This window comes from Hoplias malabaricus, chromosome 6 (assembly GCF_029633855.1).
Source record: "Hoplias malabaricus isolate fHopMal1 chromosome 6, fHopMal1.hap1, whole genome shotgun sequence".
NCBI lineage: Eukaryota > Metazoa > Chordata > Actinopteri > Characiformes > Erythrinidae > Hoplias > Hoplias malabaricus.
In genome coordinates, this window is record NC_089805.1 from 28608098 (window position 1) to 28623507 (window position 15410).

General features: G+C 37.7%; 3 protein-coding genes across 5 annotated transcripts; 2 read left to right on the forward strand and 1 right to left on the reverse strand.

The window, feature by feature from the left end:
* Positions 1 to 470: 470 nt before the first annotated feature.
* On the reverse strand, positions 471 to 3356 carry bud31 (BUD31 homolog). The gene is made up of 4 exons (XM_066675034.1): positions 3109 to 3356; positions 2637 to 2759; positions 1283 to 1449; positions 471 to 704 (listed from the first exon to the last, which is right to left on the reverse strand). The coding sequence occupies exons 1-4, from the start codon at positions 3200 to 3202 to the stop codon at positions 654 to 656; spliced, it is 435 nt and encodes a 144-aa protein (XP_066531131.1). The 5' UTR covers positions 3203 to 3356; the 3' UTR covers positions 471 to 653.
* pdap1b (pdgfa associated protein 1b) lies at positions 3287 to 7961 on the forward strand. 3 transcript variants are annotated; one of them, XM_066675033.1, is made up of 7 exons: positions 3287 to 3352; positions 3854 to 3897; positions 5350 to 5441; positions 5556 to 5657; positions 6364 to 6485; positions 6655 to 6806; positions 6933 to 7961. In XM_066675033.1, exons 2-7 carry the CDS (start codon positions 3885 to 3887, stop codon positions 6995 to 6997), a joined length of 546 nt encoding a protein of 181 aa, XP_066531130.1. In that variant the 5' UTR covers positions 3287 to 3352; positions 3854 to 3884; the 3' UTR covers positions 6998 to 7961. The 3 variants fall into 3 exon arrangements, with proteins under 3 accessions (XP_066531130.1, XP_066531129.1, XP_066531128.1); XM_066675032.1 differs by lacking the exon at positions 3287 to 3352 and adding an exon at positions 3383 to 3771; XM_066675031.1 differs by lacking the exon at positions 3287 to 3352 and having other exon boundaries at positions 3384 to 3897.
* Positions 7962 to 9864: 1903 nt separating this feature from the next.
* Positions 9865 to 15371, forward strand: shmt1 (serine hydroxymethyltransferase 1 (soluble)). Its single transcript, XM_066674819.1, has 12 exons — positions 9865 to 10007; positions 11043 to 11142; positions 11365 to 11510; positions 11598 to 11713; positions 11792 to 11952; positions 12079 to 12160; positions 12629 to 12841; positions 12951 to 13067; positions 13638 to 13760; positions 14264 to 14380; positions 14633 to 14743; positions 14836 to 15371. Exons 2-12 carry the CDS (start codon positions 11050 to 11052, stop codon positions 15006 to 15008), a joined length of 1452 nt encoding a protein of 483 aa, XP_066530916.1. The 5' UTR covers positions 9865 to 10007; positions 11043 to 11049; the 3' UTR covers positions 15009 to 15371.
* The last annotated feature ends 39 nt before the right edge of the window (positions 15372 to 15410 follow it).

Below are 15410 nucleotides of genomic sequence, written 5' to 3' on the forward strand. Positions count from 1 at the left end.
GTGTCGCAGTCACACAACTCCAGGGACCTGAAGGTTGTGGGTTCGATTCCTGCTCTGGGCGACTGTCTGTGAGGAGTTTGGTGTGTTCTACCCGTGTCCGCAGGGGTCTCCTCAGGGTGCTCCGGTTTCCTCTTACAGTCCAAAAACACACGTTGGTAGGTGGATTGGCGACTCAAAGGTGACCGAGTGTGTGAGTGAAAGTCTGAGTGTGTGTGTTGCCCTGTGAAGGACTGGTGCCCCTTCCAGGATGTATTCCTGCCTTGCGCCCAATGATTCCAGGTAGGCTCTGGACCAACTTTGACCCTGAACTGGATAAGCGGTTACAGATAATGGATGGATGGATGTCTGAATGTTGGCATTTTCCTCTTTTGCTTTTGAAAAAGTGTATTTGCTGCTAAATGTACTGATGTGCAGACATGTATTTATCACCATACAACAGTATTTATTTTACAAAAAGAGGATCAAAGCAAAGAATGCATTTTAAATGTGTTGTCAAGTTTAATAAAAATGTTTTCACAAATTACACACATAATGACTATTTCTACAATTACATACAGGCAAACAGGAATGAAGACCCACTCACTTTTTAAAAGTAAACAGGTCAAAACGTAAATGAGCCCTAACATTCCAGAAATCGCAATGGAATATCATGATCATCCGGAGCATCCTCTGCACCCACAATGAGTGCATTCAATGATACGACCCTGGCAGGAAGAAAAGAAAAATCTTATTAGACATGCAGGACATGACTGCTACAGTGATTAACATTGAATGACATAATTCTAACAGCATCTACTACGTGATCTCCGTTCACATGTTTATTTCTTAGTTTTTGAAGATGCCCATGAACTATGGCATAAAAGCCAGAAATTGTTTCAGCCTTTTATGAAACCCTGAACAGTGTGTGCCATACTTTCTGGGTTATGACTTACCTAGTCAACAAAGCATGACAATTTTTTAAATGAAAATATACACTAATCAACCATAACATCATGAGTACCCCCTTGTTTCTTCACTCACACATTCTTTCAGCTCCACTATTCAATGAGCACCTTGTAGTTCTACTATTACAGACTGAAGTCCATCTTTTGCACTGTTTACTATAATTGGTGGAAAAAAGGATTATTTTACAATTTTTATATTTTCACAGGAATTTGTTTAAAACTTAACTAAAACAATTTGAATTTTTAATCCCAATGGTAAATATAAATAAATAAAAAGGGGGTATATAAACCGTATTAGAAAGAGAGGCTTATGAGTCACTCAAAAAGTATTTACTTACCACTTCAAGCTTGCTTTTAGGCACTCTACAAATGCAGTTGGTTCCAAAGTTGGTGTCACGGGTCTGAATGCAACGGAGGCAGCAGAGATTTTCATAGCCTTGCTTCTTCCACTTTGCTATTAAATTCTTGTCTGCATATCCCTCTTTCATGCAATATTCATAGAGTTCTGGGGACCCCAAAAAAAAAAAATATTAAAAAATTTAAAAATCATAACATAAATAGTAAACAACCTTGCAATTACAACTAACTAAGCGCTTGTATTGGGTGATCTATCTTATATATAGCAGTATACCACAACTTTGCTTTTCTTTCAGTTTTAACACTTTTGCCATAAAATAATCCTCATATCCATGGCACAATGCCCATAAAAAGCAAAGCTTAATTTTTCAAACAGAAACAGAGAGATAGCATAGCAGGCCAATGTAATTGGGTTTGGATAAATACAGAATGTGAAGAATAATCATTGTACTTTTTTTAATGAGGCACTACTCTCTGTGTCTTCAGAATATGATAGTATACTTGGTGCTGAGTTCTGAAGGGCTGAACATATAGCCACTATATCCTTAGAAAGATAGTGTAATTACTTAGCATAAAAATGAGAACTATCATCATAAAGCTCACCAGGATTGAGATTATTCTGTGAAGTCTGAAAAACATTAGTAATATTAATAATAATAATAATAATGTAAAATTCCTTACTGCAAATATTTTTTTTTGTTGGGGAAATATTTTGTGAAGTACTCTCTGTGGTGTAATTTAAAAGAGCAGAATAATTGTCTTATTAAATGAAGATGCATAACTAACACAAGTACTCAGAAAGCATGGGACAATTGATTTATTGTTAATTTTTTTTTATTCAAACCTAAAAAGTTCTAACTAATAAGTTCAGTTAAGGTGCATCCATTCAACTCTGGACACAAAGCAAACATAAACTAAACACAAAAACTTTGGTTACAAAATGGGATACTTTGGAGTGAATATATTTGAGCCTGCATTCACTAATGCCAAGCATATGAAAGAAGAAGATAAACTCTTAAAGCACTGGGATGTGGAGCAGTGGATCTGCACTCTCTGGAGTGACAGAGCTCCTCTGGGAAAAGCTGGAGTGGTGTTTGTGATCCAGAGTTAATCATCCAGCATCAGAACATAACCTCACTTAAACTTGTGCTGCTGAATGCAATTAACTTCAGACAGCAGTGTTCTATTATCTAGATTAAACACTACTCAGAACAGCAGAGGTCGTTTCTGTGGGAAAAGTGAGACGCATGTAGTGTCACCTGAAACAAAGTGTTCAGATGTTAAAGTTACTGTGATAAATCGTATCAGTTTTTTAAACGGAATGATTGAATGTACCTCTGCTGATGGCTTTTCTTTTGTAGAACAGGTCGAAGATGTAGCGGCTGCGCTGGTGGTGGAGTCTGAAAATCGGCCACAGAGACTCGACCTTCCGCTTCCCCTCATGTGGCTCCGTCTCCGCTGACATAAAAAAAAGTTACAAGAATGTTTTAAAAAACCGTGTACACGAATGTAGAAGGCTAATATCGCGTTTGGGGGGAACGCGTTCAATAAAAAAACGCGTGTGAAGAAAATTTGTGAAAAGGGGCTTTAGCTCCGAGACGCAACATCTGGAATGTGCAGATGTGTTTTTACTAAGTGTTAAAAATTGCTTTAGAGCAGCCCAACACAAGACTGTAGAAGCATTTACCTAAATAGGGAATAGCGTTAAACCAGGAGTAATAGGCTTTAATTAAGAAGTGCGCAGAAAAATACTGAAGCGCTGATTTAGCTCCGAGGCTAAAAATAAAAAATAATCCGTCTGTCTCACCTTCCCTCATTTTCTGGTCCAGCTCGTCTAGAGTGGGCTCTATCAGCTCCCAGCCGTCTGGAGGAGGCTTCCTACTCCTCTTTACTTTGGGCATGACTGTAATTTCTTTAAATGAATATTACAGAAATGAAGGAATCTCTCTCTCTTTGTAGCTTAGCACAGGGAACCCAGCGCAGTCTCGTCCCTTCACGGTGACGTCACTGGAGAGGACCTTCCTCCGCGCCGAGGCTCTTTAGCGTCAGCGGTCTGTCCCTTCACTCCACACATAACACTGCACAAAGTTAGGCTCATTTAAAAAATAAATACACCATAAAGTAATATTGCAGCAGTGCCATCTTTTATAAACACGGCGGTGTTATTCGCACTCGTGTTGCTTATTGTTGAGTTATATTGCATCAGGTTAGGTGTCCGTGGATTTGCCTGAGTGAAGAGGAGTGATAGCATCATAGCGACTTTGTCTGAGCTGTAGCTCCACGCTCGTTGTTGATTTGTATTTATACGGTTGAAGTGGGGTTTAAAGTGAGAGTTATTCTTATTCGCAATTCACTCCCGTGTATATCTATATGTACAGTTACCGTTGATAGTCTACTCGGACTGCTCTGGGACTTGCTGTAACGTTATTTAGCGAAGCGACGTTAGCGCTTTCAGACGAAGAGTTTTAACGTTAGTTTCTTAGTTTCTTTCTCAACAGTCGAAACTGAAATCGAGTTTACTGTATTCTCACTCATCATCCACTCTGTTTTAGTGTACTGTTTGTGCCTGGATTAGCCGTCATCATGCCTAAAGGAGGTAAGTCTTTTTTTGTATCTCGATTGTCGCGACAGGCTACAATCCCGCCACTCAGATGCTCCACGATCATTCACCATCCGACTCGTTACAGAGGTTTAAATAGAACAAACTTTCTTCAGAGGAAAGGAGGAGGCTCTACACACACGTTTATTGCAGATTCAGATTTAAGCCCTCTTACATATTATTACATATACATGTTTAGCATTTAGCAGATTTATCTTGAACGACGTACAGTTTTAGTCAAGTCACAGATGTAGGCGAATGCAAATCTTGCCCAAGGACTCTTATTGTTGTGGTGTGGTGTTCCTGCCTGAGCCGGGAATCAACCCCACCTCTGCCATGTGGACAACGGTGGTGTATACCACCACTACTCCAGCCGGGTTTTTTTTATTGTTCTTTTGTTAGCTTTTTAACACACAGCCAACAATAAAATCCTAATACACGTTTCTTAAATTTGGCTTTTAACAATAGAATGTTTATGAGATGACAAATTACTATTTTAGTTTAAAGTCGTCATGGTAGTGTCCCAAACGGGGCCTTATTCCCTGTACAGTGCACTATTTTGGAGATACGCCATTTTGTAGTGGTGTCCAACAACAAGCCGTTTCTCAATATGTGTTTTTTTTGTGTTATTTCGTCTTAGTGTACTCGCTTTGTGTTTTCCACCACACAATTTACATTCCAATAGTCAAGAACGCAAATGCCAAAATAGTGAATGTACCAGAATGTTATTCTTGATGAAGGATATATCAGTTGATTTGCCAACAAGAACAAGGTGAAAATCCCAGCATTCAGTGTTGCATCAATACTTTTTTGACTTCAAAAGAATGTTCTTCTCAGTTATTCTTCAATAGAAAGTAATCAAAAGAAAACAAATGTCCATTCTTAGAATTCCAGCTGTCAAGACAGACATTGCGTAGAATATTAAGTGAACTGCAATAAGTAATTTACATATAATGCACTTTGTGAAACACATAATTCCTACAGTTCACCATGTTTCTTGTTGTTTGGTTTAATGCGCATAGTGGTCTGAGTGTTTTTTTTTTTTTTTTTAAAAGCATAAGCTCACCAAGTGTGCGGATCAAGCCTACAAGCATGAGACACCACAACGGTCACACATTAGTGAGATAAACTGTATTGTAAACTGTAGTGAATTTGGCATAGTTAATACACAAAGCAAGGAAAAATTTCTTCCTTTCAGTGATGTATTTCAGAGTGAAACAACATTTGGGCAAGTAGTATGGGTTGGACATGACATCCAAAATGTGATTGGATGATGAAAACGGGGCAATATTGCAACTTAAACTTGTCACTAATTTGAATATCCACTGAATTATTAATTGATAAAACAATATCATTTTTCAACATATGATCAGTATTAATTTGGCCTTTAACATCTATTTATAGCTTGAAGTGTAGTATGTGTTATGTATTAATTTGATGCTTTTTCAGGAAGAAAGGGTGGACATAAAGGTCGTATGAGAACATACACAAGCCCAGAAGAGATAGATGCTCAAATGAAAGCTGAAAAGGAACGGAAGAAGGTAAGAAAAGTTATGCTTTACTTTGACTGTGTTATACTCTATTTGACATTGCTTATGTAATACCTACACGCCCAGTTCTATATAAATAAAATATATATTTACTTCAATTTATAGAATGAAGAAGAAGAAGTAGGAGCAGCAGTGAACGATGACAACCAGACTGAGGACAAAGAAGCCGGATCAGGCTCAGAGGACAGTGACGACGAGGGCTCTCAAGTAGGTTTTGGCTCTGTTAAAATATTACCTGTCAACCAATTTTTTTTTTTTTTTTGAGCCATTGTGTAGGCCAGCTTTGTCTATGCCAGTTTAGTGCTGTGTGCTCTTTACAGCAAAAAGGGTTAGGTCAAGCCTGTGTCATACAATAGTTATGTAATTAAAAGCTGTAACTCTATATAATAATTTACCAGTATTTATATCTATATTTATCTATGTTTATATGTATTTATATCAGTCATTAAATGGCAGTCCTGTCAAATGAGTAACAGTTCTTGATGAGAATTCAGCTTTGTGAAGGCTATACTTGTGTAGTACATTTTCTTAGCCATTTTGCCCAGTTGATTGTCCATTACTCTCACAACTGTTATTCATTGCAGTAAGTGTCAAGGACAACCCTTGTATGCTTTGTTCTTGTCTATATATTAAAAATAACAATTAAAAGGGTGAAACTGGCCATGACTAATAATTCAGGAGAAAATTAAGCAAAATGTGGAGACAAACTAATTGTGAAACAAGACTTATTGCTTTTACAAATGTCTGGTATTGCACTAAAATAAGCATCAGATAAATGGCTGCATTGTCTCCTATGCTAGGTCTGACCCATTTTCTTATCTGATGATTAAAAAATGTCAGTATACTCAAAAGGAAACTGGCATCCTCCCTAGTTAAACATTGCCTTTGACTGTTTTCTTCTTTTCTGTCACAGAAAAAAAGAGGAGGTTTGGAGGGTTTGATAGAAATTGAAAATCCTAATCGGGTTGCTCAGAAGTCAAAGAAAGTAACAGAGATAGAACTGGAGGGACCTCGGCAACTGTCAAGAAGAGAAAGGTAAGCACTGTCAAGCTGGATGAATCTCGGAGGGATTGAGAAACATGTAATAATTAATTGTGTTGTAACTTGTGGATGTTACCCATTGTTTTCTTGAATATCTACAAGTACGATCAAACATGTCTTATTGTATACCCTTGTGTGTAATCATGTCTGTTCGACATTCCAGAGAAGAGATTGAAAAGCAAAAGGCAAAAGAAAGATACATGAAGATGCATTTAGCAGGAAAGACAGATCAAGCCAAAGCAGACCTTGCCCGGCTTGCAATTATTCGAAAACAACGAGAAGAGGCAGCGAAGAAAAAAGAAGAGGAAAGGAAAGGTACACATAATCTGTACACACACAGTTGCTCTGGAAGGCAAATACATCATAGTATTGTAATATTCTAAAAGCTTTTTATTGATTTTTATTTTTTGTTTTGTTTTGGTTTGTTTTTTTGCATTGCAGTAAAAGAAGCAGCACAGGCAGCAGCAGCAGCAGCAAAAGGACTACATACATTGTCCCTCAAATAATGCAGAGATAAAGGAAACATTTAATCTGAAAGGTTTTACTTGTGGGACAGAGCAGTACATACAAATATATTGACAATACTATTTTTGAGGACAGGTTTGATGGCAATATGCTTTTGCAATGCATTGTTCCACGGAAAGGAATATTTATGCATTCAGATTACTACACTTGAAAGCAGGCAATTGGTAGTCTATGTTCAATATTGATGCTCATGAAGAAGGCTTAGGTGTTTTCACCAAAGTGGCTAATTTTCAGTGTCTAGATACTTTTATTTCACGATACTAGAAATATATTTATTAACATATTGATTCATGTTAAAATAAATTTTCTAACTGCTGTCCCAGTCAGTATAAATTTACTGTAACATGAAACATCATGATCATCAGGTTTTGGTTACACCGTGAGCACCAGTTTTGGAAAGCTGTCCAGGCAATGTATTTCTTTTCAAGTAATGTATTAGCAAAAGATAAAAAAAAGTTTCCTGCTTAAGGTATATACTCTCAGTGTTGGATCTCTTTCTGTTATTATATTAATTTACCTATTTTATTTGTAACAGCCCATTTGTTTTAACTTGCCATGTACCTGGAAGACCTAGTACATCATTGGTAAATACATAGGAAAATCCAGATAATTATTATATATTAAACTATAACACTCTATGTAGTCTATTAATAATGGTTATGCTTTTAGTTATGACTAGTAGGTGCCTGACAAATCTTCACCTCAGCCACAGATCCATTATAGTTCAAATTGAGTAGGGAATTGGTGAACTAGAAGGCTGTTCATGTTGGGCTGTGTATTTGTAACGTGGCTCTGATATACATGGCCAAGCAGAGCAGCCGTTAAGGATAACAGGGAATAACACCCATTGAAATCCAATGCTGAGAAAACATCTATCATGAAACCTATTTGAATTTAATAATTCTTGTATGTGCAACAAGTAAAAAAAAAATAAAAAAGTGGGAATCCATCATTTGGGTCATTGTTCCATGTGTGTTTTCTTGAGTGACTGGCATATTAATGTTAACTGTTGTGGATATTATGAATTTGTTGTGAATATTATAGATTATAAGTTGTGATTTGGTGAGTCAGTGTTAGATTTTCAACTTTTCTCTCAGCATCAAGAAGTTGAGGCTGAATAGGCATCACTGAATTACTGTTTATGTCCCCCAAGCATGTTTAGCTTATGTGACCTCTGCTCAAAAATATCAGAAAATGCACCTTTTAAGTATGTTTTATGTTTCCTCTTGGTGACATCATGGGCTGCAGTTTCATTGTTTTGCTAATGTCATTCAGATATACATTTATACAAACCTTCCCACAGATTGCCACCTACTGTCTTGTTGAATTGTTTTAACAGACGTAAGGATTTGGATAATGGAGAACTTCCTGAGCTTAAATAATAACTCAGAGATCATAATAAATGCTTCTCCTGAAATGGTCTTTATACATCAACACAGGTGAGAAATCTTGGAATCTACACTATCATTTGAATCCCATATCAAAAACACATGTATGACAGCCTTTTACTATTTTAAAAATATTGCTAGGATTTCACTCTTTTCTCTCATATACTACTGCTGAGAAACATAGTCCATGCTTTTGTAACATCCAGACTTGACTATTGTAATGCTCTGTTATAAATCCTCCCTGCTCTGGCTTTGAGCAGGCATTCTCCTGCTAGGGTGCTGATCCATTCAAGATCTTGGTAGTATATTACTCTGGCCTTAAATCATCTACACTGGCTCCCAGTACAGCATCCTATCCAGCACAAATTGCTTGTGCTTTTAAATCCTTGCATGACCTTGCCTTTTTATGTAAGCAGTCTACTCCAATTCTACTCTCCAGTGTGTACTCTTTGTTCCCCAAGCCTACACTTGCTTGAGGTCCCACCTTTTTAAGCTAAGCAACATTGCAAATACAGCATTTTGTGTGGCAGGTCCAAAGCTGTGGAATAGACTTTCTGATGAACTGCAAGTTTGTTCATCTGTATATATTTTTATACCAGATTTAAAATTCACCTTTTAAACTAGCATATGGATTCAGTGGGGAGACATATATCTTTTTTAAAAATATTTATTATACAGTGTCCTTAGGTATCTTGAAAGGTGCTTTTTAAATAAAGCATTATTTATTATTACCCACAGTCCAAAAACACACGTTGCAGGTGGATTGGCGACTCGAAAGTGTCCGTAGGTGTGAGTGTGTGAGTGAATGTCTGTGTGTCTGTGTTGCCCTGTGAAAGACTGGCGTCCCCTCCAGGGTGTATTCCCGCCTTGCGCCCGATGATTCCAGGTAGGCTCTGGACCCCCCGCGACCCTAAATTGGATAAGCGGTTACAGATAATGGATGGATGGATTATTTATTATTATTATTTTATTAAGCATGGTTTTTCATGTAATAATTTGTTAGTAATGATGTTCATATAATATGCAACCATAATATAGAGTTAGAAAAAAGTATTAAGAAACTGCATTTATTTATTATTATTATTTTTTCTTTATACATATTACTAGAACACTATCTGTAGGAGCTTGTACTGAGTTAACAGCGCAGGCTAAATCACGACAAACCGCGTGCTGTTAAGGTGAGGCCTACTTTGTGCTGTGATTGGATTTTGAGTAAAAGGTCCTCCCCTCTGCCTTTGACGTCATGTCTCTTCAGCGCTCTGACTGGCTACTCAATTTTGATTGACAGCTACACTCTTCCTCTGCGCTGTGATTGGCTCATCAGCTTCAGTAATACACTTTCTTGCATTCTGATTGGCTCCCTAGTTTTGACTGACGTTTCCTTCCCCTCTGCGCTGTGATTGGTTTCTATGTTTTGACAGACAATCCCTCCCCCTCTGCGCTGTGATTGGTTTCTCTGTTTTGACTGACATTTCCTCCCCCTCTGCGCTGTGATTGGCTCCTCAGTTTCGCGGACTTTAGCCGCAAATAGAAGTTAGGAGAGACGTGCTGCAAGTTATAACCTGTGTCTTTCAGACTCCTTCGTTTTATTTCAGCCGGAACGGTAAGATTTCTGTTAATTAAATGAGGGTTGGAGTCATAAAATGTCTTAGTGAAACGAGCGTGTTTAACACTAAACTTCAGAGTGTGTATCATTGTGTGGTGCAGGAGCTAAAGGCACAGTAATGTTAACATGGGGCTGAGTAAAACACATTGTAGTATAACCGACAAATTTTATTAAAATATTAAAACGTGCCCAGACGTCTTTAAAAAGCGTTCACTGCTGCCCGGTTGTGAAGTGTGTTTCTAACTTTTTGCTCAAATTCGTGAAGTCAATAAGTGGGTGTTTTGCGCGGGCAACAATAGCGAGTCTAACCACAATGTCTCTTCCATAATTTACCGTTATACAACTAGCTGAGTATCGGGTGGACGCTGTTTTAGTCTTTGGTCTGTGTTCCATATTTTCCCTGAACGGACTTAAACGTTTCTGAGTTAATCAGTGTCATAAGGTTGGTTTGCTTTGAGCTGCAGGCTGTTGTTGCATCATGTTTTCGAGAGAGGGGAGGCCAGGGCCGATCGAATAACTCGACTATCTACCAGACTGCTGACAGCTGCAAAAATATCCACCACACCGAGTTCAACCGCTGTATATCATCAGAACGGAGATAGAAAAGCCTACTTTTCACTTGATATTTACTTCTACACATTAATGTCTTGCAACCTGTACTAAGGGGGCGAAATATTTTTGCCTGATGTCAGTGTAGTGTAATATGGGGCAGGGGAACAAAATAATTAAACATGCCGGTAATTTTCATATATAATAATGGATATAAAATTAAATTGCAAAGGAGAATATGATCTACTGCATTTTGTATATATGTATGTTCTAAATAAGTGAGAGCATGGGACTGAATCATGTGCCAGTTTTTTTCCTGTTCTTATGTCCACCAATCTCTTTATATGATTTGTTTGTTTTCTGGAATCTTAATCTGTATTAATTGTCCTTGGTCATGTCTAAACTGTGATTATCTGCTGATGGTATTAGCTTGGTACAGCTCATTATATTTGTGTTGTGCTCTATTGTCTGTCTTTCTAAAAGCACAAACATGGCTAAGATCAACGGTTGTTGCACTGACAAGGAAACCTGGGAGTCCCACAATAGTATGATGCAGGAACCTCTCAGCACAAATGACCCAGAGGTGAGTTACTGAGTACTGGGATAACATAACATAAATATTTTTTATTGATTTTTAAAAGTTTCTGTTACGTATTTATATATTTGTTTGCTAGGAATGTATTTACTGAGCTTGACAAAGCTCTTGAATATAAGACAAATAACAAACCATATGATGGCTGCGTACATTATTAGTGATATACTGTCTTTAGTATACTATATTTAAATCCGACTCATTTGTCAACAGGTGTTTAACATTATTAAGAAGGAGAAGAAGAGGCAAACATATGGTTTGGAGCTCATTGCGTCTGAGAACTTCACAAGCCGAGCCGTTTTGGAGGCTTTAGGCTCATGTATGAACAACAAATATTCAGAAGGATATCCTGGCCAAAGGTGAAACTCCAACTTTTCCTATATGTATAATGTGTATGTTCTACCTTTTTAGTTCTAATTGTCAGATTTTTGCAAAACGTTCCTCAGATATTATGGCGGCACAGAGTATGTGGATGAACTGGAGCGGCTCTGTCAGCAAAGAGCTTTGAAAGTTTATGGTCTTGACCCAGAAAAATGGGGAGTGAATGTGCAGCCTTATTCTGGTAAGTTTGAAGCTTTGTGATACCAGTTCTGTTTTGATGTGTTCTAAAAGGTACTCATAAACATGTTAATATTCTCAGGATCGCCTGCTAATTTTGCTGTATACACCGCTGTGGTGGAGCCTCATGGTAGGATCATGGGTCTTGACCTGCCTGATGGTGGCCACCTGACCCATGGCTTTATGACGGACAAAAAGAAAATCTCTGCCACCTCCATTTTCTTTGAGTCCATGCCATACAAGGTAGATGGCTGTTCATTTCAAGGTCTTATTAAGACTCACCCTTTGTTACAATAGCTGATCTGTTTACAAGCATTTTATGTCCATGTCCTTAATTGCTTTTAATTGCTCTTTTTAATGTTTTCCTAGGTTAACCAAGAAACTGGCTACATTGATTATGACAGACTAGAAGAAAATGCTCGTTTGTTCCATCCAAAGTTAATCATTGCAGGTACGTGTTACATTAACGAAATGTGCGTTTGCTGTCATTGCACAGCAGCATAATGAAATTGTATATTAACGTTTAACCCATTCGTGGCAGTGAACACACACCCCAGAATAAGGGGCTGCCACTCCAATGCCCTGGATGGGGCTAGGTGCCTTGCTGTGAAGGTTGAGGGTGAAGATATTGCTTTTCTTTCTCTCCTCTGCCCCCTTTTTTCCCTCCTGGTCAGGGGAGAGTACCTGGTGCTCTGTCTCAAGTCTGCTTCTCTAACACACTTAAGACCACAGCTGCCCATTTAACATTAGTAAGGCAAATTGCAGGAGAAGATAATAGATTAAGACAAGAAACATTAATAAATGAGATATGATTATTCTGGGCTTTTAAGGTATTAGAAAAGCCTTTACATGTTAAATATTGTTTTTTCTTCTTACATTATGTGGTATACAGATTAAACTTTGTTTATTCCTCTCAAAGGTGTCAGCTGCTACTCCCGTAACCTGGATTACAGTCGTATGCGGAAAATAGCAGATGAGAATGGGGCTTACCTCCTGGCTGATATGGCCCACATTAGTGGACTTGTAGCAGCTGGAGTGGTTCCTTCTCCATTTGAATACTGTGATATTGTTTCCACCACTACCCATAAGACATTGAGAGGCTGCAGAGCAGGTGTCATCTTTTACAGGAAAGGTTAGTTCATTATAGGCATAACAAAATAATGTACACTGTAAAAGTTAATCTGTTGTGTATCTGGTGAGACATGTCACATTTTAATAATAATAATAATTTAATCTGTTAGGGGTGCGCAGTGTGGATCCCAAAACAGGAAAGGAGAATCTCTACAACTTGGAGAGTTTGATCAACCAGGCAGTGTTTCCGGGGCTGCAGGGAGGACCACACAACCATGCTATTGCAGGTCACAGCTTTTATATTTTACTGGAAGTTAATTTTGATCAACACACAGTATTCCAGTTTATCTTGCTGTCTTTAAAATAGTAATCTCTTCTCTTTCATAACTGTATTTCAGAGGTTCAGAATTCTGTAATATCAGTAATTACGTGTTAGTAGATGGGTATATTGAACATTCTTTAAGATTCCATTAGAGTCACTATCTTTTTGATACTTTTAAGAACTGTCCAATTGTTGGAGCACAAAAGATCAGGGATAAAACAACATCAACTTCTTTTGCAATTTACGCATTACATTTCATTGTAAACTGATATGACTGTTATGAACCACTAGATGGCATAAAGTTGTTGCATTTACACGATTTGCGATTACGGAGGGATACCTGTGCTTAGCTATGGATCATATATCAATTCTATTGCACACCCCCTTGATTACATAATACTCTTAAAAGCTTTCAGTAACCACTGGAACTACTGGGAACATTTAAAAATCTAAGATTATTTTTAGGAAAAACGGGTCAGTGATTTTGTTTACAAATTAGCAGAACGTGCATAAATTTATGGTATTTCATAAACAGGTGTGGCTGTAGCATTGAAGCAGGCATTGACTCCAGAGTTCAAGGCCTATCAATTACAAGTTCTGGCAAACTGCAAAGCCTTGGCAGGTGCTCTTTTGGAAAAAGGGTACAAAATTGTCACTGGTAAGTTTCGTATTTATCATATGACATATAACAACAGTGATGTGCCAGGGCAAAAGGTTGTGACAAAATGACATGGCATTTATTTAAAAAAAAAAACCCTCAATGAATTGATTCATTAAATTCCTCTTAATCTCACTTTGCAAAGCCCTTTCAATTTATTTACTGTGGCTTTGTTGATCACAAAATGTTGAAAATGTTTTGTGCCTAAAAGTCTGTAGGAGGTAGCTATCCCAACCATCACATACCTTTTTAGGATATTTGGATCAAGTTTATGGTGGAAACTGTAGTAGAGTGGTGTAGGTTACACCAGGTCATCTGTGCTAGAAGATCTTTTCACTGATTAACTTCTGCATAGTCAAGCTTTTGTACTTGTTTGACTCACTTGTTGAAATATAGGCAGGTCTATTTGACCTATAAACTTTAACATGATAACACGTTTATCTGAAGAGAATGATTTGCCAGGAAAAATCTGTGCTAAGTAGACTATTTTTTTTGTTCCTCAGGTGGTTCTGATAACCATCTTATCTTGGTTGACCTACGTCCAAATGGAACTGATGGTGGAAGGGCAGAGAAAGTACTGGAGGCCTGTGCCATCGCCTGCAACAAGAACACATGTCCAGGTACAACCTCAGAGATAATCATGTTTTTGTTGGATTTTGAAATACTCTGTCCAAAGAATGAGTGATAACTACTTAGTCAATATAATCCCATTTGCATAAATTCTTGTGACCCTACTGAGGGTTACAAGCATTTTGTTTTTGCTTTAGCATTACTTTTTACTTGCTTGTGATTTAATATTCATGCAGTAGGTGGTTAATAACACAGCTTGACAATGAAGTTTTTCTTAATCTGGCTGATGTTTTGTAATGCAGGTGATAAGAGTGCTCTGCGGCCGAGTGGTCTTCGTCTTGGCTCTCCAGCGCTCACATCAAGAGGGCTAATGGAGGAGGATTTCCGTAAAGTGGCAGAATTCATTCACAATTGTGAGTTAATTGTATTTTTGCAGTATGAATTTATGTACAGACTTACAGGTGCACATGGGGAAAAACAGTTGTGTTGATATGTTTGGTTTTAGGTATTCAGTTAACTGTGGTGATCCAGAAGAACATGAACCCGAAGGCCACTCTGAAAGAGTTCAAGGAAACATTGGCTCAGGATGAGAAATATCAGAACAAACTAAAAGAAATCCGAGAAGAGGTTGAGGCTTTTGCTGGAAAGTTCCCCATGCCTGGACTGCCAGAGCTATGAGTCTAATGATCATGTTCTGTTCTTGTGCCTGAGACTTACTTTTATGAAATCAGTCATTTCTGTTAACTGTTTAATGGATCAAGTCTACATCTCACCTGCTTCTACTTATTTTTCATAAAACTCTTGACAATTTGTGCACTTGCTGTGTTGGATGCAATGGATTTTTGAACTTTTCTTCATACTGCATATAATGCAGATTCAGTTTTTGTGCAACTGCATTGCCAAATTTTTCTGTGAACTCTACCATAAATTGTAAATGGATGGTTTGATATACCATCAAATGCAGACCAAATATTAAAAATGTGCCAGCACTTGGCGTGATCTTTGTAAATAAATTGACCAAAAAATAAAATGTTGCAAACAGTGACCACATTTAAGGTGTCTGTCTTATGTATAAATAGC

Coding starts and splice junctions, on each gene's coding strand:
- bud31 (XM_066675034.1), bottom strand. CDS start 3,202: ATGCCCAAAGTAAAGAGGAGTAGGAAGCCTCCTCCAGACGGCTGGGAG. Junction 2,760..3,108: donor GGACCAGAAAATGAGGGAAG/GTGAGACAGACG, acceptor TTTTTATGTCAG/CGGAGACGGAGCCACATGAG. Junction 705..1,282: donor CTAAAAGCAAGCTTGAAGTG/GTAAGTAAATAC, acceptor TCTTCCTGCCAG/GGTCGTATCATTGAATGCAC.
- pdap1b (XM_066675033.1), top strand. Junction 5,442..5,555: donor CTGAAAAGGAACGGAAGAAG/GTAAGAAAAGTT, acceptor TTCAATTTATAG/AATGAAGAAGAAGAAGTAGG. Junction 5,658..6,363: donor GTGACGACGAGGGCTCTCAA/GTAGGTTTTGGC, acceptor TTTCTGTCACAG/AAAAAAAGAGGAGGTTTGGA.
- shmt1 (XM_066674819.1), top strand. CDS start 11,050: ATGGCTAAGATCAACGGTTGTTGCACTGACAAGGAAACCTGGGAGTCC. Junction 11,143..11,364: donor TCAGCACAAATGACCCAGAG/GTGAGTTACTGA, acceptor ATTTGTCAACAG/GTGTTTAACATTATTAAGAA. Junction 12,161..12,628: donor TCCAAAGTTAATCATTGCAG/GTACGTGTTACA, acceptor TTCCTCTCAAAG/GTGTCAGCTGCTACTCCCGT.